The sequence below is a fragment of the Asterias amurensis genome, chromosome 5 (assembly GCF_032118995.1).
Source record: "Asterias amurensis chromosome 5, ASM3211899v1".
NCBI classification, from domain to species: domain Eukaryota; kingdom Metazoa; phylum Echinodermata; class Asteroidea; order Forcipulatida; family Asteriidae; genus Asterias; species Asterias amurensis.
The window spans coordinates 4,970,699-4,993,405 of NC_092652.1; the positions used below are offsets into that span (position 1 = coordinate 4,970,699).

At 39.9% G+C, this 22,707-nt stretch overlaps 1 protein-coding gene across 1 annotated transcript in view; it reads right to left on the reverse strand.

The window, feature by feature from the left end:
- Nucleotides 1–242: 242 nt before the first annotated feature.
- Nucleotides 243–22,707, reverse strand: part of LOC139937656 (uncharacterized) — a 33,847-nt gene continuing 11,382 nt past the window's right edge. Inside the window, exons 2-3 of the mRNA XM_071932905.1 lie at nucleotides 22,180–22,258; nucleotides 243–2,676 (exon numbers count right to left, since the gene is read on the reverse strand). Of these exons, the coding sequence (XP_071789006.1) occupies nucleotides 2,423–2,676; nucleotides 22,180–22,252 (327 nt within the window). The 5' untranslated portion in view covers nucleotides 22,253–22,258 and the 3' untranslated portion in view covers nucleotides 243–2,422. The remainder of the gene's footprint in view (nucleotides 2,677–22,179; nucleotides 22,259–22,707) is intronic.

Here is a 22,707-nt window from a genome sequence, read left to right on the forward strand (position 1 = left end):
AGACACCATACGCTAGATTTAACCGCTTGACTTTTATATGTGAACGTTTTTACACAATTTATTTCATATAAACAAATCTCTAAATTAACCATTACTTTTTGGATTGAAACCACTTGTGACATAAAGTTCGTTTGCATTTCATCCCATATTTACAAGCTTCAAAACGATAAACAATGGTTTTAATACAGTTATTTAAGTATGCAGTCTTTGAGGTGACTTTAGTAGATCCGATAGAACTGATGTTTTTGCTAACCCAGACTTGATGTTTTCAGATACAATCTCTCAGAATGTCTGGTAGGGGTCAAGGGTCAGACTGACTCTTATCACGGTCGGCATTGACCTGTTTATTCACACTAGACCCTTATGGCTTCCGGATTGGTGTTTTGACCCGGTTTGTTCATGCCTTTCTGACTAGCAATCAAGTCAGCCTAAAATATGGCAGAGTTTCAGGCCAGGCTAACTCTATCTGGATCAAACTGATTGTAAGCAAAATGAATATTTTACTTCATGGATCTGTGTTTGAAATGTCGCCATTAACACTCGATGGCCATTGGTACACAACTGAATCTAGAGTCACGTGTTAAAGAACTATACTGTACATGTATTGAATACTGTATGGGGTTGTGTTTTCTTACATGTGTGGAAATCTACATTTAGTTTATACTCACTATGAGAAATAAGCACAAAATGATTGTTAAATTCCACACTATTTTATTAGTAGTATTGGTTAGTGTAAAGCAAACATGGTGGCACAACTTTGTTAGACATAAAAGTAAACACACACAAACACACAACAAAGATGACTAACCGTTAAATCAAGGACATTTTCCCCTCATTGTTTTATTTTCTTTCTGCCGACTTTTCCTTTTGTTTTGTACAAACAAGACTAATTCAAAACACCCGGATTCCCTTTTATGATAACCAGATATCGTTTTGTACACAACCTCGTCCACTGGGAATAAATAACTGCCTTCATTGCTCGCCCACAAGATGGGTAGTTATTCCAACCTGAGAACGAGGTTTTCAATTTTAAAACGGTTGTAATAATTAGTACATTTTGAAACAAAACGCCATCATGACGGTACAATCCAAGGACACTACACTAATGGCCCTTTACGTAACCACGGCTTCGGCTTTGGATTCGGCTTCATGCTCCGTCCTCTCGTCTGAAGCACTGAGCGCGTACGCGAAGCACGCGCAATTTGTCAAAAACAACCGCAGGGCCAAGCTAGCCTGAGCCGAAGCTGAAGCCCGAAGCCGTGGATTCGAAAAGGGCCTAAGACATGGACTAATAGGCTATAAGCGACCTCGGGTGTTTCTACTCACCCGTGCACCTATGAGCAAGTTCGAGTGCGCACTATGGGTTTAACTGAATGATGACTAAAACTTTGACTCGCACCCAGGCTGGTCGACCATTTGTTGACTTCTGCGGTCAACCAATTGGAACCAGCCTCATGACTGGTGCCAATAGCCAGTTACATGCTAACATGTGTATAGCGCAGAGCGGAACCAGTGACACTATGGCGAACACGCGGAAAGCAATGGTGTAGTGTTGAAACCGTGGTACCGATGGTTGACTGGGCTCCCAAACGAAACGTTCGAGTGAGTGCGTCACTGCGCATGTACGTTCCTTGTCAGTAGTTGACTGAAACATGCGCACCCGAACTTTCTGTTTGTGAATAAAGGCGGTGAAAACCAAAATGGACGACGACAAATAAAACAAACACGACACAAACTTTCTCGTAAACTCGTTTGCCGCGTGTGGCGCGTGGAATCAGTCTGTCGGATTTCAATGCACCGCCCACGAGGTGCAATAAGTTAAAGAATCGGCGCTTCTCTTTTCACGTCGCACGTCTTCTCAACAAAGACAACGGGAATTAGAGAGTCGCCTTGACAATACATTATGCTTCTGTTTCAATATCTGTTAACAGTAATGAAGGCTTGGTATCGAAATTATAATTGCTATGGTATCAATGGACCATTCTACAAACTTGGCCCAATTTCATAAAGCTGTTTACCGGTTAGCACATTTTTGTGCTTACTGTAGCAGAAAATTGGGCGTTAGCATCGCGTATTTCACCATAGTTTCCCAAGTAAGCAGGCAAATTCTCGACGCGCATGCACGTTCAACACGAAACTGCATTTTTTAACGTCACTCTCGTGCTAACCGCGGGTTATCGAGCATTTACCCTTGCTTACAGTATTTAACAGCTTTATGAAATATAACTTCTTCTAGGGGACGCCCCGTAACCACCACGGCTGCTTACATGTTTGTTTTATGAAATTGGGCCCAGAACTGAAAATCAATTTAAAATGGTTTCTCTATCTTAGTGTGTTTTAATCTTTGGTCGGATTTGATTGTTTTTTTCTTATCTAAAAGTTAAAGGGGTTGGGGTGTTGGTGAAACTCTGTTTTAGACGGTTTAATACCGACGGGGTCTGTTGAAGTATTTGAAAAGTTGGTTCTCGAGGGGTAGGCGCCATGTGCCGTCAGCCATGCCTGGTTCCATTTCGTCAGCCTCGCCAGGTATCGTGTTCAGGATCTCGTTCATGTGTTCTTCCCGGTTCTCGGCGTCTTGAATGGCGTTGTTCTCGTCGGTTAAGGGCGGCAAGACGAAATTCCGCCCGAAGCGCGGATTCAGGCGGCGAAGCTGTCCCGTCCTTTCGGCCTGCATGGCTGTAAAACAAAACAACAAACAAGACAGAACAGTTAGTCGTAAGCTAAGACTTGTTTCAAACCGTGGCACGCAGTACATCTTTCTTATCTGGAATTAATTTGATGCCACGAAGGTGGTCATGCCCTGGTATTGGCCTTTGTGTCCCTACAAATATTTTCCATGAACATTGGAATTTTCAAACGGAAGTGCCCTTTACAAAATGAAAAGGGCCTGACAAATCTGTCATCATTTTGCATCTACATTTTTTTGTCAAGCTCTCTCAAAGATGATGACAACACGCCTGTTTGGGCAAATCAAGACGGAGATGGCAGTAAAGTTCTTCTTTTAAGATGATAATTTAACTTAAGAAAAACCCACCGACAAACAAACAAACAAAGATTTATTTAAACCATCCTTTTGCACGCAATGCATGGTTGCTTTTCTTTCTTTCTAACAATTTAGTCGACAGTTCTCAAGTTCTCTCGAGTAGGTCAAGTCAAGATGGAGGGATTGCAATAATTGCCTTCCTTAAATGATAATTTAACTCAAACAAATTGAACATATTTTTGCATTGGTAAGCTGTCCCGTGCATTGGGGGGGGGGGGGGGGGGGAGTTGTACACATGTTCGTCGGATATGTAATATATAAATAACCCATCACTAACGGCCATGTTTCCAACTTTGATTTTCTTTCCCTGATCCAAATCCTGTGTTAATTCTCTCAGGACCTTGAGGGAGTCCATCCCGTACCGGGTACAATCAAAGCCTGACGATACTGGATACGCTAGTGGGGGTTTCAGAACCATAATTACGGGCTCGTTCACGCCTATTACCCGGTCTATATGAGAGCGTCTGGAGTAAGAGACTAATCCCTAGATACCATCCCTCCACTTTCATTTTTTTTCTTCTCTTTTTTTTAGCACACCGCTCAATTTCTGAATGTTGTGCATCGATGGATAGGGGGACATTCTGCCCCGGAGCTCTTGTTTGAGAGCTAATACTGCACGGTGTTTGAGAACTAATACTGGCACGATGTGTGTGCAGCTGATTGGCGCGATCGATCACCGTAAGAAATAGTTTAATCCCAAAATGCCTCAATGTACAAACAGTGAGCGACCAAACGGCTCCCGAAATCCCCCTATGTATGTATATAATTTCTATACAATTTTTTTTTATCGAAGGGGTAACTTAGTATAAAGCCTTAATTTCATGGCATAAAGCACATATCATCAAATTTATCTAGGCCTATTGAAGCAAGACTCCACTTTCGTATTTACACTCTCTATGCCCAATTTCATAGAGCTGCTTAGGCAGAACATATTGCTTAACAACTTTCTGCTAAGCAGAAATTAGAAGGATACCAGTCCCAAATCGTAAACATTTTATGGTAGTTTGGCCGGTAACCTTTTACTGGTTGGCACGTTTGTTTTGCGCTTGGTTGTATTTTGTACTTAACGGCAGTGGACACTATTGGTAATTGCTAAAAATAATTGTTAGCATAAAACCTTACTTGGTAATGAGTAATGGGGGAGAGGTTTGTAGTGTACAACATTATGAGAAACGGATCCCTCTGAAGTAACGTAGTTTTCGAGAAGAAAAAGTAATTTCCACGAATTTGATTTCGAGATCTCTGATTTAGAACTTGAGGTTTCGAAATCAAGCATCTGAAAGCACACAACTTTGTGTGACAAGGGTGTTTTTATTTCATTCATATCTCGCAACTTTGACGACCAATTGAGCTCAAATTTTCACAGGTTTGTTAATACTTTATGCATATGTTGAGATACACAAGTTGGGAAGACTGGTCTGTGACAATTATCAATAGTGTCCAATCTCTTTAAACAGTTTCATGTAATTGGGTCCTTATCATAATTCAGAAACGAGTCAGGCTGACCCGGATTTGGGTCAGGCCTCCCGAGGTTCTGAATCCGGGTCAACTCTCACTTTTTTTTTCAAGAGTGTACCATCATTTTAAATACACGAAAAGTTCGACACATTCCCTTTGTTGCGTTCCTGTGGAGACATCCTTTGTTCTTTCTATTGTCCCTGTACTTCAACTTTCCCATAGACTTTGAACACACTCAGTTGTGAAGCACCCCGGTCTTTAGAACTTGCCTATGGAGTCCGTTTATTTAATTCCCTTTTTTTCCCCTGGTCTCAAGAAGGTACAGAATATGAGAGCACGACTCCCGATATACAGGGTTTGCGCAAGTTATACCTCGGCACCTGTCTCGAAAAACTCGCACAAATTGCACAATTTGGTTACCCATAGACGCAGAACACCTTGGTTGCAGGTTTTAAGAGGAGAGCCGTATTTGATTTTGGAGACTGCGTTCGTTAACTTGTTTAATCCACCCCCATGGCCATACCCCGGATCGTAAGAATTGGACATGCCATTGTGTGTCCCTCCATAATTTATCAACCGTTGCGTAGGACTAAGAAATGAAGAAGAAGAAGATGGTTAAAACACAAATTAACATAATTCCGTCGGTTCAGCACATCACCTCCGAAAAATAAGCTTCGTTGATTTCAAAGTGTTCCGGTTTTTTGTTTATTTATGCATTTTGTCCATTAATATTTTAGATTGATTTGGCGCAATACAAATTGTCTGCTATTATTTATAGTAAGATTTGTAAAGGCTTATTGTGACCAATCTGGCCTTGACACATTTATTATGCATGTATTGGCTAGATTCTATGAAATGAGTTGGGCTGAAAATCGGACACAATCTGATGTATGCTCGTCCACAATCATGGTTACCCGTTTTGTAATGCAACAAGACACAACATGAACAACATACAAATATTGATTAACTCAGTCATTTCGTGCGAATTATTCGTTGCGAATTTGTGACGTAAAAATTTCGTATCGAATTTGCAAGAAGAATGATCCTGATTAAAAATTCTGAAATGCATCATTGATACATGGATTGTTAATTGATATAAATTTGAAAGTAAGATCTTTGCGATCATCAAAGGTTTTTTATACCGTTCTTTATAGGATGGCCATGGCAACAAATGTGTACCAATGAGTTTGGCTGTGCACATCGTTGAACCTTGATTGATCTGTCATGAAGTCTGGTTAAAACCCGAACTGAGGGTCACTGACACTGACTGTAGTATATAATGATTGGTTGATCGATTGATTTATTGATTGAGATATAATCTTATTTGAGTTTGTGGGTCAGCGTTGTGACTAATTTCCGATTATTGTTAATACAGCACTGTCCCGTTTTGTTTTAACTTGACCAGCATTGTTCAGTTTTGTTACAGACTAGTGTTCGAGCAGTTGTTCTTGAAAGTTTTGAGACAAAGTCTTTCCTCGAATCACTAAGGTCAATCTGGTCTCGATTCCATGTCGGTTTAAAGTAGTTCATTAACACGGTCTAGATCGAATTAAAATGTTTGTCTGCTATACTGCATCAGTATATATGTGTGTCATTTGCTTTCCCAGAGAGTCTATCTTGGGCATGTTCCCGGACAATGGAAACGGAACAAACCTGGTCAAGCTGATCGCATTCCAGGACATTGAACAGATCACAACCGGGTCAAGCTGATCGTATTTCGGGACATTGAACAGAACAAAACCGGGTCAAGCTGATCGCATTATGGGACATTGAACAGAACGAAACCGGGTCAAGCTGATTGCATTCCGGGACATTGGACAGAACAAAACCAGGTCAAGCTGATTGCATTATGGGACATTGAACAGAACAAAACCGGGTCAAGCTGATTGCATTCCGGGACATTGAACAGAACAAAACCAGGTCAAGCTGATTGCATTATGGGACATTGAACAGAACAAAACCGGGTCAAGCTGATTGCAATCCGGGACATTGAACAGAACAAAACCAGGTCAAGCTGATTGCATTATGGGACATTGAACAAAACAAAACCAGGTCAAGCTGATTGCATTATGTGACATTGAACAGAACAAAACCGGGTCAAGCTGATTGCATTCCGGGACAGTGAACAGAACAAAACCAGGCCAAGCTGATTGCATTATGGGACATTGAACAGACAAAAACCGGGTCAAGCTGATTGCATTCCGGGACATTGAACAGAACAAAACCAGGTCAAGCTGATCGCATTATGGGACAATGAAAACAGAACAACACCGGGTCACAAGCTGATCGCATTCCGGGACAATGTAGACAGAACAAAACCGGGCCACGGTGATCATATTCTAGGACATTGCAGACAAAGCAATACAGGTCAAGCTGGCAATATTCTAGGACAATGGAGACATAACACTTCGGGTCAAGCTGACCGTAATCCGGAACAATGAATACAGAGCAATCCGGGTCAAGCTTATCATAATCCGGGTTAGTCTGTTCCGGGGTTGTTGTCAGTCAATATAACGGTAATCCGGACCAGGCTCGTGGGTATTGAATCGGACTTGAATTTGAGTACACGCCATGATAGCATGCATCAAAACGGTAAAAACGGCTTATGCCTTCTTCTCGTACACAGTTTGTAAATACCATCGAGACCTAATATCGGTTTTAATTATACAGTTAAGAAAAGGAACCCTCGGGCGAACTGTCGGTCAATTGAACTTCTTCCTTTGGAAAGTTTCCTGATACGGTTCACGATCCAGATGCCAGCAGATAATGAAATTGTTTAGGACACGATAACCGATGAAATGAATCACACATTCAAACCTCGCTGGACCCCCAAATGCTGTGTAAAACTAGGACTTAAAAGAATGTCACACTTTGTACTCCCACTTGAGGAGGGTAGTCACCGGGGAAAATGAATAATTAATCACCAGAGAAATTGTACCACTTTTTAGTCGACAGAGACTCCGCGAGCGGTAATCGGATTTAGGGCATGAAGGAACCTGATTACAATTCTCTATAAGACTTGTCGTTGCAACGAGTCTGAGAGGCAAGAGACACAAATTCAATATGGCGGTTGTGGGAAATCTTTGCTGAGGATGTTTTCGACTCCACTTCGTGAGTGAAGTGATTACTTATTTCCTTTCCCTTGAAAACTTAAACAGGTACTTGAGCGAATTATGGTTGACGGGAATGCTAATTGTACTTGTTTATAACGGTTGTTTACAATTGAAATGCTATTTTGATATTTATTTTGTGCACTTCTGAATTTTTCGTAATTATCGATTGAAAAATCAGGCCCCAACCTCAATGTTTTGTCAAACTAAAAACACTTCGGTATATCCAAACCCTTGCCCCTATAAGCACTGAACGACAGAAGTGATTTTTGTTTGGCTGCTGGCGGCGGTATCGTTTTCGATCTACTGTGAAGTAGAGCTTGTATGATATCGCCTCGTGACGTGTCCAACTCTGAGAAGATTTTATAACATTGCGTTCATGTACCCCACTTTACTAACTGTAAAGCGCATTGAGACGGTTATTGTGAAATGCAGTGTATAATAGCTTGTTCATATACTACTACTACAGTGCAATTTGGTCTTGTCACAGTCATATCCCATTTGTACATAGGTACAAGGTTTATGTGTTGTTTGTAAGATGATGAATTGATCGTAAAATACAGCTCCCAACGTCACTCGCTGAGAATGATGCATCAAACTACAAATCAACCCAAAGAAAGTATCATGCCTTGATATTGAACAAAAAATAAAGGAAAGTCCCCATGGGTCCTCTACAGTTCTCGTAGTTCTCACGGCTAAAAGGTATGGGGAAAATGCTACCTTATAATATAATCTAGCAATTATGCGCAAGCATTATTTTGGCTTTCTGCTTTCTGCGATTCTTCTAGCACCCGTTGGTGAGATGTAGAAGAAAGAGCCATTCCAACAGCTTAATTCCACGCACTGCGGCTATTTCAAACTCATTGCCTGGTGGATGTTTTTTTCCAATATAAATTCAACCCAAAGTGCCTAATTCGAGACTTTGGAACGCTAGGTGGCAGCAGACTTACCAGGTAAATTTCCATTGTTTACGTAGTTCTGAGCATGCGCACATTACCAAGAACAGTGGATTTTACCTGGTAAGTCTGCTGCCACCAAGCGTCACAAAAGTCTCCTATTCGAGACAATGTTTTCCCTTTAATATTGTTATAATGGTTATGTATATTACGCAATAGTTGAGCAGCTTGACCGAATCGAAAAACTACATCTTTTTGTTTACCCTTTTTCTAAAGTAAAACATGTGCTTAATATTATTATTCCAGTTCCACTGATGTGTGGTGTTTGGGGAAAGGAGGCCAAACATGTTTCTCGTTAAAATGCGTCCCTGCCGATTGTTGAGTTTACCTCATCCACACCCTAGTTCCAACATTCTCGTATTTTATATCGAGAATTGATAATTATTGTTTTAATGTTTTCTCAAAATGTAAAGCATCTCATGGAATAATATGTCAAGAGAAGCCTTTCACCATTACCTTCTGTAAACCCTGTAAGTTATTTGTAAATCTGTGAACTTTTTTTTTCCTGTTCCGAAAGTGTATAATGGCTTTAAAGGTATGGATACATTTGGTAACTGTTAAAGACCAGTACTCTTACTTGGTGTATCTAAGCATATGCAAAAAAAAACAAGAAAAAAACACAAAAAAACAACAATAATAACAATTTATGCTGAATTGGTCATCGCAGTTGCAAGAGAATAATAACAACAACAACAACAACAACAACAAAATACACGTGTTGCAAACATGTGCGTGCTTTCAGATGCCATACAAAAGGCCTAAATCCTGAATTCCTTTAATTTGAGTGAGGATTATGCTACTGCAGAGGGAGCCGTTTCTCACACAACAGCTCTCCATTGCTCGTTACCAAGTATGTTTGTATGCCTACTTATTATTATTTTGAGTCCTGTGCCTTTAAAGTAAGCTGAATTTACAGGATTCGATAAGTACTGTTCACTGTGTTTCTGTTTGCCCCAAATGATTGTATCACGTTCGTTGTGAAGTTGACGAGATCGTAACGGTTTTATAGTCGCACACACAGTTTGCAAACACTCGCACAAAATGAGTTCTCCACTCACATTTTTAACATAATTTTTTTGTTTATTGAGTTAAAAAAAAAGCAACAAAAAAAAGCATGTCACTCCCCAGTAATCGAGGTTGACAAAAGAAATGTTGTTGAAAGATTGCACCGACAGTCGTTTTTGAGACAATATGTTTATTATAGGTTTATGATTTGAGATGAGATTGTAGTGTGCGTTGGATATAATTTGCAGCTTGCATGTAGAAACCCGACATCTGACAAAAAAAAACATTTGTATGTTTTATACATTATTTCTCGTCAGGATCCTCGTGTTACCTCGCCATTCTTGCATGTCTTATGCACAATCTGCCCATGCAATGCGACCACAGACTACAAACAAGTTCAATTCTCGCAACATTGTTAGGTGCTATACGTTTTCCCTTTATACCCGAGCCAATGTGCAACCGGTGACCGGGCGGTGACCGGGCGGTGCCGATACACCAAAGGAAACTCGAAATCGAAACATATCCGCATTTTTTCACAAAACCTCATGGGGTGTGGAGAGGCTGATAGTACACAACTTTGTAAGAAACAGCTCCCTCTGAAGTGACGTAGTTTTCGAGAAAGAAGTAATTTTCCACGAAATTGATTTCGAGACCTCAGATTTAGAATTTAGAGGTCTCGAAATCAAGCATCTGGAAGCACAGAACTTCGTGTGACCATGGTGCGACAAGGGTGTTTTTTTTCTTTCATTAATATTTCTCAATTTCGACGACCGATTGAGCTCATGTTTTCAAAGGTTTGCTATTTTATGGATATGTTGAGATGCATCAACTGTGAAGAATAGTCGTTGACAATAACCACTAGTGTACAGTGTCTCTAAAGTGACTGGTCATCATGTTCTTTGGTTACTTTGAATAGAGCGTAAATGGTTCGTTAGCGATTTTCTGTGCGCGTCCATTTGGGCTTGTTTCGATTGCAGCATTGGTGATTAGGGCTCCAATTAAGACGCATTTCAGAGAGAAACATTCCTCCTGGGAACTATTATCGGTGTGGGCTTTATAATTATTGTGATTTCAGAGTGAATGCGGTCATCTTTTGTCCATATAGATACTGTATTTTTGTCGTTATGTAGTTTTTCTTCAAAGGGTAAGATGGTGCACAATAGCACATCGATGAATTTAAATTACCGTGTGAATGGAATATACAATAGGGGTCAATGATTTTGTTAGAAGGGCCATGATAAAACTCTGCCATCATCCTTTGTGCAAAATCGACATGAAGTTTAATGTCAAGGGGAAATTATACAAAATCATTGCACTTTTTACAATTAAGCAAACAATTAAGATCAAATTAACCAAGGCAAAACGTGGACACACGTCTGCTCTTAGGGCGCTGCAACCAAAAACAGGTTGCTAACTGCATGATGATAAATTCCTATTTTTAATCATTTTGATTCCCATATTGATCTTTTCAGAAGTTGGTGTTATCAAAATTATTTACAAAAGGACACCTTCAGTGAAACAGAACACAAGAGTCAAATGAAGATAAGATACATCAAAATGTTTACTTTTTACCTATACAATGCGTGAATTGAACCAGATTAGATTGTTTTAAATCTAATTTGGTTCAATTGTTAAAACAATTAAAACATATGGGGGAAAGAACATCATTTTTAAATTTTTTTTAGTCGATTGTCAGATACTTCTTGCAAAGGGAAAACTTGACTTTACAAGATTCGAATAGAATTATCTAGTATGGTGTCTACTTACGTTTCGCTTAATGAATTTTAACAAGTCAAACCTTTCTTTGTGTAGTTCCATTTCCCCAAAATTAACATGGATTTACGTCTGAATGTTTACAATAAACCCAACTTAAATCATATTGCGAACCAGATTATGCTTTCTAGATTAAGGTTACCAGCCACAATACCATGTAACATATACAAATATGGACTGGTATCCTACTCATTCCTGCTTAGCAGGGAACTGTTAAAGACACTGGATACTATTGGTAACTGTCAATGACCAGTATTCTCACTCGGTGTATCTCAACATGCATAACATAACAAACCTGAGAAAATTTGTGCTCAATCGGTCGTCGAAGCTGCGAGATAATAATGAAAGAAAAAACACCCTTGTCACACGAAGTTGTCTGCTTTCAGATGCTTGATTTCGAGACCTCAAATTCTAAATGTGTGGTCTCGAAATAAAATTCGTGGAGAATTACTTCTTTCTCGAAAGCTACGTTACTTCAGAGGGAGCCGTTTCTCCCAATGTTTTATAATATCAACCTCTCCCCATTACTCGTTACCAAGTAAGGTTTTATGCTGTTTTTGAGTAATTACCAATAGTGTCCACTGCCGTTAAGCAGCATATTCTGCTTTAAGCATTATCTGGAACGTGGTCCAGGGCACTGGCCCCAACGTCCCTGTATCAATGAGTCGTGCTCTAGAATCCAGTACTATAAGATCGTGGGATAATGATTTCTGCAGTCTATGAAGATGACAGTCATTTTTGTCCTCCCGAAGGTTACAGAAGAAATATTGAAGCCAAGAAGCACCGAGCAAACAAGCGGCACACATCCAATACATTTGCACATAAACCCTCTGCAAACTCGTGTCCGGTTACCGTCTCTTTTAATCCGAAAGCAAAGAGAGAAACATTTTAATGAATCCTGAAAAAAATCAAGATTGGTAACTCTCCACCACGCGGGCAAGACCCCCCCCCACCCCTCTACACACACCAACTGTACAAAAAGAAAAACGGGAATCAGCAGATGCCAGAAAACAATCACGAGGGTAAATTACGATTGCTAACCGGCACGCGTGCGTGTAAGGCGACCTCGCTAAAACGACGGGCTTGAAATCAATCCGGACGGTGGTTTTGTTTACAGAAAACAGAAAGAGAATACCTCTCCTCCTGGACATCGTAAAGACGGACTATTAAATACCGACAAATATGTTTTTTGTTGAGTGGCCGGACGATTAGGCTGGCACCGCCGGTCTCGGTTGCTTTTTGGAGAAAACCGGACCACTTTAGCGGAGACGAAAACAGGGGTTTGTTTTATAATTCGTTCTGAATCATTTAGTTCGATTAGTATTAACTGGTCGAGAGAAACTTATCTGTTTTCGTCAATATAAAGCTACGATATAATCGTTTTGGCTCACCTGGTAAATCGTGTAGTTTCAAAGTACTTTGAGCTGCATGTGTGGTTACTATTTATGTTTGTTATATATTGTTTAATTCTGATGAAGACCACTCGAATATTATAAATCGAAACGTTGATTGATTAATAGTTCTGCATGACACTGTGTAGTTCTCAAGAGTAACACTATAGCGTTCAATTATAACGCCAACTGAGGGCATTTAATTTACACGTAATACGAGTCTACGATACAACCAGTGCACGACTTCGTGACAGAACAGTCCATTGCATAAAACCGAGTGGTAGAAAGCAAACGTAACAGGTGCTTCCTGACTTTACGGTTATTCCCCGGTAGTCCATTGAGCACATAATGCTTACCGCACTCAAATAGTTGTTAGCATAAAAACTTACTCGGTAACGAGCAATGGAGAGATATTTTGATAGTAAAAAACATTGTGAGACACGGCTCCCTCTGAAGTAAAGTAGTTTTTGTGAAAGAGGTAAAACATTTATCGCTCAAATAATAACAGAGCGTTTTATTTAATGCATCTGATAGCACACAAAGCAAATCAACAAGTGTTTTTTTTTTCATTGATCTTTTGCAACTTTGATGAGTGACAGCTTAAATACATAGCTGAGCATCTGCTGGGTTATACGGTCAACGGTATGTAATAATGATATCAACTGAATTGTTGTGCTTATATTGGCCTGTTTCTTCGATTGTAATATTCAACGTTAGTCTGGGCTTGCTAATTTGATGTGAAAAATAGTTCACTGGCCTTGTCGGAAATGTTCGAAATGAAATTAGAAGAACGGATTATAAATTTTCCCAAATAGGATTACGAGCGCTGAACGCATACATGCATCGTCGGCGTATTTTGTATTGGACACAGTACACACGGTTGCAATGAAGTAAATACATGTAAGTATCTAGTATAAATACCTATAACTTACATTTATAAATATAAGAACATATCTAGAGTTTAGTCCGGGGATTTGAGGCATAACATGTTGAGGTATCAATATACATTTCGGTTTGTGGTAACACCATGAGTAAATCTATTTGCCAGACAGAGTTTGTTCTTCAAAGAACCGTCTTGCTATATTCTACCCAACACTTGCAGGCTATGTTACCGATCTAAACGCACGTACATATTTTCGGAATGGCAAAGAAAAAGAAGAAAAAAAAGGAGATACAATATCTCAGTTGAGATGAACCATGGAAAGTACGCGGAGTTCCATTATTCGAATCATTGTGGTCGTTCACCGAAATACAAGCAGACAGCATGGATAAACTCACGGCCGAATCATTACTAAAACGATCACAGCAGCCCGGCCAACGGTAACCGGACCACTGCTGGCCCGACCCTGGCTTCGTAATGGGCTGCTGAGGATCCGAAACGGGGGTACCTCGACGTCGCGGTCCGAAACAGGGTACCTCGACGACGTTGCAAACCACGAGAGTGTTTTGACTACGTACATGTATATCTTGCCAGCATTTACCCCCTCCCCCTCGCAAACCATCACTGGTTTAAAAACCAATAGAATACATTAAAATGTTCTGTCACACTACGCATAAGACGCTGTGAATACATGTTCTCCATTTTTTTTTTACCCCAACCCCTCACTTTTTGTTTACCCCCCCCCCCCTTAGAACACCTTCAAATGTTTCGTCACAACACTCAGAATAGAAGCTGCAAATACATGGGGAATGTTCTTCCATACAGGTTTTCTTTTTTGATGATTTTATCTAATAGAGTGTCTTCTGCCATTTTGATGAGGAAAATTCATGTATAGCCTAACGTTCGAGTGCAGTCTCTCCTGCGCTGGAGGTTAAACAAATAACACTCCCCAAGCAAAATTCAAATCAATCGGAAGCTCTGAGAAGAGATGCCACAAAATAACGACTCTCGTTTTTTTTTTTAATAGACATTTTTATGATAAGAATCTTGTTTTCACACTGAAGCAGTACAGTGACCATTTTCTATCAACGTGTAACTCTAGACATATTGAATAATTGGATAGAGCGAGAAAACGGAACGCGTTTAAGTCCCCGCGTTCACTGTCCCCCCCCCCCAAAAAAAAAAAAAATCAACCAGCAATCTTTCTGGGAAACATATTTTGCACTTTTCTTCCCAAACGATATGTGTGTGACGGCTAGAAGACAAATAGACGAACAGTGCCAATTAGCTGAACGCATTAACAACGGGTTACTACAATCATAATCATGCTACTATGATTAAAGAAGGACTGAATTGGCACACCTTTCAGACGAATTTGTTTTCCCCCAGCGATGATGTGGTGATTGTTTTGTAGGTGTGTGATGAAACGTTTTGTGTTTGGGAATATCAACGTGTGCAAATTTTACTTAAGCGGTGGTGGGGGGGGGGGGGGCAGTGCAGAAGGCCTTGAAGTAGCCCGCTCAAACTGTAAAGATAGTGATGTGCAGCTAATAACGCAATGCATTGTTGAACTCTTTCATTTTTTACCCAAAATTTGTAGAGTCTATAATGTGTAAATTTATTGAGAGTGGGGCCAGGCTGGTTAATTTATCCCGTAATTCATACGTAAAGTGTGAGAAATTCAAGATTTCTGCTTTGTTATGACAAGAGGTTTTGACAAAGTTGATCGTGTTTATTGATATGTTGTCATTAGTTTGTAAGTTGACGTCACAACTAAGTGGAATAAAATAGAATGATGTTCAACACGGTAATATTGATTGCTGACACTGTAGGCTTATAGTGAAGGATCACGTAGATATCTAGAAGGCACTTTGTAGGTATGTGTGCCAGGGTTCGTTTATGGGCCGACAGAAAGATTCCCATAAAGGCGTGAACACGAGGAAACGGCTTGGTGATGTTTCTGTTGGCGCCATGACGAGAAAAAGGCACCGCATTGTACAGGCCGTTGGCATTTCTCCGTCAGATTAGATTTTTGTTTTTCTCCAAAATCTTGTTTCACGATCAATAGACATTGATGTTTTAATTGTATTTAATCTGTCAGGTCGGTCCGATAACACGTACACATGATTGTTCGAGGCCTATGGAGGGCATTCATGTAACAGTAATCGTTTTGGCTGTTTCGCCGAAGCAACCAAATCGCAGAGAATGGCACGGGTATCCTATTCGTGTCTTCCTGACCAATATCCGGCGAGACCGTGCAATGCGGATTCGATTTGGAACGATAATTAGGCCCGGTGGCAAGCTAACTCCCGTCAAACCAACGTCTCTTCTGCACGCAGCATCCCTACACAGTAACAGATACCAAGTTAAACTGCGTTATTAGCCTCCAAGGGGGAAAGTGATGGGTCTCCTTTTTGCATATTGACTTCTAAAGATCACGTATCTCCAAAGGTGCCCCTGTAAACAATCAATTACATGATCACTTTGGAATCATTGTTGATGCCTTAAGTGTCAAGTCAAATGCTTCGAAAACGTGTCTGCGCGGAAACTTAACAGACAGTGTTAAGGCATGCCGATATTAATTCCACTCTGATGAAATTACAAACTCGGGATTGGTTCAACAACCTAGATGTTGACGTCTCCTTTCCACAAGAATCCCCCCCCCAAAAAAAGAAAAAAAACAAAATCTCCCTTAATTCATTTTATCTCGTTTTGATAGCTCACAAACGGTGTTCTAACATCCGAATCCCGTGTTTAGGTATGAAGGTGATGAACAGGTTAACACAACGCAGTGTGCTGGTCTCGAACACACCGTAAAGGCATATCAACATTTCTCAAGTTAATATTCCTCGACCATCGATTCCCCAACTCAACAGCCGCGTAAAGTAAAGTGAACGCACAAATGCCGGTATTGATTTTGACTAGGGTTCCCCATAGTTTGGTGCGTTTTCTGTTAAAACCTTTTTTCAAGATTCCTATAAACTTCCTCTCTCGGACCGGGACTACATTAACAGCAGAAACGATAGTTTGCCGTATATAGACCTTCTCTAATATACGTTAAGTGATTCTTGCTGTGTTTTTCATTGTGTATGTTTTTTACCTCCTCGTGTGAACCTAGTGATAACCTCGTATTATCACGTTTCGTGTTTCCTTTTATTTTTTTTTTGACAAGAGACCTTCCAGTCTTCTCGATTTACTAAATAAACATCATGGCAACATAACACTGAGGAAGTTGGAAGTCTTGCAAGCTTTTAAGTTTTATTGAAGCGCCTTATATGGACCCCCCCCCCCCCCCCCCGCGCGCCACTGTGTAAACGTTTCCGCGATGTTGGGAACGTTAGTTGACGCCTGTCCCATTCAGTTTGAGACGGTTCAATCCAGTACTCACCAGAATCATATTTTATTTATTTATCGTTAACTGCAAAACCATCATACACTTTTGTTGTTTGAAGTTTGTATACACCCGTCTGCATACACCGTCACAATTAAGTTTAGACAGTGGAAACCGTACAGTGCAGGGACCAAGTTTACATGGCAGTTAAAAGCAGCTAAGAGCTGCTTAACAGAAAATATTGTTACCGGTAACCAGTGGCAAGCAGGATACCTGTCAAAGATTGAACATTAGAAATGGCATTTTGGCTGGTAACATTATTCTGGTAAGCACAATATTGTTGTGCTTAGTTACTTTTTATGCTTAAGCAACTCTTTGAAATTGGTATCAAGTTCATGGCTCTGCTAACCGCCGAAGTCTGCGCTTGAAATCACCGTTCTTGGGGGAAATGGCGCGGCATATACCACTGGGTATGAGGTTGTTAAAATGTATTCTTTGGTCAAGACGGGGATGTGGCGGATTACTTTTTAGTACCATTCGCAACCAAGCTGCAATTCAGGAGTAATTGTCGTGTCTTTTTCAATGATACACTTGGATAGTTCATTAAGAATTTACAGTAGACGGCTTATAAAGCCATTCGCCCAAGAATTATAATTACAAAAACTACCTCCACCTGAATGGGCAGCATTTAACAATAATTACTTAATTGTAAGGATTCCTTTTATTTTATCGTTTATTGTATGTTATCGGACTAATTCTCGAATGCGTTTTACAAATACTCATTATATGTGCTTACAGACTTAATGCAATGACGTCATCACGCCGACACCGTTAAGGTAAAACTCTGGTACAACACTGGAAAGTGCACAATGTATGCGCGGCGCGCAAATTAAGCGAAATGAGCAACCTTATGTTGACCTTTAGTCAAGTGTGCTTTACTTAAATGACATCATGTGTTTAGGATATAATAACGTAACAAGAAACTGCTAATTGATTTGTTTTCCCCTTATGGTCAATGGGGTGGATTATGTTACCAATTACTGTATTTTTAAGTTTGTGACAGCAATGTTGTACAATCCGTGTTGTCTTCAATAGAGATTTGGAGCACTACTATTATATTATATTATATGAAACGAGATACTGCTAATTGGTTTATATTTCACTCTGGTCAATGGCGGTAGGGGTAGGGCTAACTACCGAGTTTTTTAGTTTTGTGGAATCAGTTGTGTAGTATGTGGAATTGTTATCTTCAATAGACACTTGGGCAGTATTGCAAACAAAGCATTTCACTCCCACCCTCTCTTATTGTCCTCCGTTGAAAACGGGAAACTCGATACATCTGATCTCTAGTCAGAAAAGTTCAAAATTGTATCACAAAACTCGTTCTCATGCCACAAGTATCGACCAGTTTGATACTTGTTTTGTTTGTGTTTTCAACCCGCCAACCCCCCTTTCCGCAAGCCCACCTTCTCCACCGCCGTCGCCCCACCCCCATCTCCCGCGCCCGCTTAGCTCTTGAACGGCCAACAAGAGTCACGGTCATCCCATCCATTCCTTCAGGAATTAACTCCACGCGGCTGTTACACTCCCTGTCTCTTCCAATCATAATGGGTCGCTGAACAGGATCCAAAATTGTGCAAAATATAATTATTATCTAATTTTTTTTTACGACAGGGGGAGCTTGGCCGCAGATTGCTTTGCGAGCTGTTCCGTCAAGGCCAGCCTAAATGCATCTTTACCCTCGGGACAACCTCTTTTACGTTATAATAATTCAACAAAATATGAGAAGCGGGTTTTTTTTTATCATGCATCGTTACACGCCATTTAGTTTCAGCCTTTTTGGTTCATAGCCGATATACAATAGAGGCCTGGAGGAGCTCGGAAATTACTGTTTTGGAAAAACGGTCTTTGACTTACTTACGGCATACCGCCAAAGAAATCAACCGGCCAGCACTAAACACCGTGCAATTTGACAGCGCGGTAAAACAAGATACTCTTGGATTGTTGCGAACCCATGCCTTCAAGCCTTTAGCTCTCTCATAACCTTCATCGCAAAGTCCCCGGCTATCAACATTTCAATTCGCGTTTTGATCGATATGAAATGAAGGTGGATTGGCTTGGGGAATCAAAGGTGTTTCAAGGTATAAGGTATAAACTAAATGTAGGTGGGGTTACTACGTGGCAGTCGAGTGGGTGGAATTGGGATAATGATGGGCGTTAAAGTTTGACATTCACGGGGGAGTGGTGGGGTTTGATCATGGGTACATTTAATCGTTGAAAGTATGTAAAAGCATTATCAGTACAATTTCAATTTGTTTTTTAAATTGTTTATTCGTAATCAGTTAGATCTTCCAAGAAGGTTTAGGAGGTTCATTTCATACTCTTGATAGATAATATTGTCAACATGGATGACGGTTTATTTTTGTTAAGTATACTAGAAGTAAATGTACCACCACTTACGTAAACGCTGTTTTCATACTTAGAGCGGGTTTTTATACGTGATACCATAGAGAAAGGACCATTACGGTGACACATATTGTACTTTGCCAGACATTCTCTTAAAGGGAAGGTACACGTTTGGTTATTACCCAAAACAAATAATTAACTTAAAAACTTACTTGGTATAAACGAGCATTGGAGAGCTGTTGATAAGTATAAAACATTGTGGGAAACGACTCCCTCTGAAGTAACGTAGTTTTTGAGAAAGAGGTAGACAAGTTTCTCACTAAAATATTCTTGCTAGATAGAAGTCTTTTATTCTGATCTGAAAGCACACAAATTCGTCCAACAAGGGTGTTTTTTCTTTCATCATTTTTTCGCAACTTCGATGACAAATTGAGCCCAAATTTTCACAGGCTTATTATTTTGTGCTTATGTTGGGATACACCAAGTGAGAACACTGGTCTTTGACAATTACCAAACGTGTACAGTGCCTTTAAACACGGAACTCTACTTGTGCGACGACCTTTTTCTCTGTACTACTGGGCGCCTTACAACAATATCGAAAAAACGTGATGCTCAAAATTTCAACATTTTAATGGAACAAGTCGACATGGTGGGAATCAGAAGGAGCTCCCATCCAAACAATTTTGTTGAAAAAAAAACCCTATAGTTTCTTAGTAATTTATCGCAGAAATGATATCTTATTCTGGTATTGTATGGCAATCAGGGGATCCGCACTTTCAAACCAGTTTATCTGATGTGGTCGATATCTGGTGTGTCAACAAGAATTGTTCCGGTTTGGCGATGGACGCCGAGTATGGAACTGTTCGAAGAAAATACAAAAAAGCCTACCCCGCTGCGGTGAAATAATTACTCTTGATAGAGCAAGGGTTTCGTCCGAGGCGAAACTGTATTCAAGAACTTGGTAAATATCTGTTCAGACACACTGAACAATTCATGTTTTGAAAGAGACCTGCTGTTGCCCGGAGACCTTCACGGGTCTTTGAAATGGCACAGGTTATCAGATTTTAATTTTAACACTCTTGAATATCATTGAACTTGCGACCGTAAGAAAAGTCTCAAAACCGGTTTAAAGAGACTGTACACGTTCTTTGAAGAAGATCGTTGATGTGGGTGAGTTCCGAGTTTTAGAGTGCGTTAAAGATAAGTGTATTTCAAAGGGTTTTTGGTATCTGGGGCCAGTGGAGTTCTTTAAGGATACACAAGTTTGGTTTTGACTGAAAATTTTGTCAGTAAAAAATCTAAGTGATAAAGAGTACAGCAGCTTAGATGGTATAATGTATTTGAAGAAACATACCACTTCGAACTACTGCACTTATGGACAATTACATCACTTGTCATCGCCAGATATCTGAATAATATAATATGAAGAATACCTGCGCGGTAACGCTTCTTAGATTGAGTATTCCTTGGGGATTAATCTTCCCGCTTGGACAAAGACGCGCCGGAATTTCGGTGATATCGGGAGAGAAAAAAAACAGGAAAAAAAAAAAAAAAAAAAAAAAACGCGACCACCCTTAGAAATGAAATTTCTCCGCTTAGTTTTGTATACAACTTCATTTATGTAGGATTAAAACAATCACGATGGAGAAGTACTCGCGTTCCGATGCGTCATGTTTCAAAAAGACAAATGAAAATATTGTATCGTGCATAGTGTACATTTTGAAAAATAATATGAATCGTTAAAGGTTTTTTACCTAGTTAATTTAAAACAATTTCCGGTGATAGTTTCAATATAAGACAGCTGAATCTTGTTTTTTTCCATTGTACTATACGTGTCATTAAGCGCCACTAAATTGCTCATCTACCGGTATTGGTCGATGGGTAAAACGGCCTCGACATTGCAACGTGTGACATTTTCAGATCAACGCTGTATCCGCTTCCAATGTTTGCATCGAAAAACCTTTTATAAAATAATTAAACACAAAAATAGTTAACGTCCTGACGTTTCGACCTTACAGAGTCTTTCTCAAAGGATAGCCTTTCAAGAAATAACTAGTTAAAATCTGCGTATTTGTTGTGACTTTTTTTCGTTTCAGGACACGTCCTGATCTAAGATAGCCTATATCTATATATTCTATAACATACGTTTGTGTTGAGCTGCACAGCAACCATATTGATATTGATATCGCGTCTTGATTGACCGCCAATTTCATCGCTTGATCGCCACGGACGATGCATCAACCGAATTACAACTATTAAAGGTAGACTGCGTACAAACCTCATTTAGCAACTCCAAAACAATGTATTTAACTAATAAGTAGGATTTGAAACTGCATATACCACTGACTTCATATTCGCTATCTCATGGAGACAGAGAAAAACTTGCTAGACAATGGGAACTGACAAAGGGTCCCCCAAGGAATGTTGTGTAAAAAGTCCAAGGGAGGTTCTTCACCACAGGGACAGAGGAGAGAACCAAAGATGGCTCCACGGGATGCACAAAATACAGTGTGTGTATATACACGTGGAACCTTGATGTCCCAGGAGCAAATTCAAGTCAACTTGAAGGCAACTGAAATAAGATCTGGGCCCAATTTCATAGAGCTGCTTAAGCACAAAACTTTGCTTAATCAAAACAATTCATTGCTTAGTTAAATCAGATTACCGGCCAAGACTCCACTCAATATTTATGTTAACATGTGTAAAATAAGCAAGCTATTTTCGTGCTTAAGCAACACTTTTGCTTAAGCAGCTCTATGAAATTGGCCCCAGATCTCTAGATGCAATATTCTTGTAATCGAAGAAATTTGGAGATTGTGGGCTTACCTTTACTTTTGTACTCTGCTGATACACGGAGCACACAACACACTCCAACTAGAAGGAATAACTTCAAATCCATGTTTGTCTGACGAAGAGGAGAAAGAATAAAACAAGCCAGCGTTATTTTGATGTAAAAGAGGTTTTATGACATGTTTTGCGCATGATCTTTTGCTTAATTTCAAACAGTAAAAGAAAAGCTTCCAATATCTCCACACAGGTATCTTCTATTTCACTTGTTTATTGTTTTACTTGTTAACGTGACATTATCCAATGGGTTCAGGTTAATATTGTATCATACAAAGTGTGGACCTGAGAACAAAAGGAGCCCACGTGATATAGGGACTTGAAAGTATTTCTTTTTACACTTGAATCGAGCAGGAAATGGGGCTTCGCGATCAAGAAAACAGACACGAGAATGTATTCCCGCCCAAATACTATTGCATACAAATATCCACGTGTAGGTTGCGTTGGTGAAAAGCCACCGAGTGACAGTGCATGGTAGCAGCATTTTGGAACAGGGTGATATAAATACAT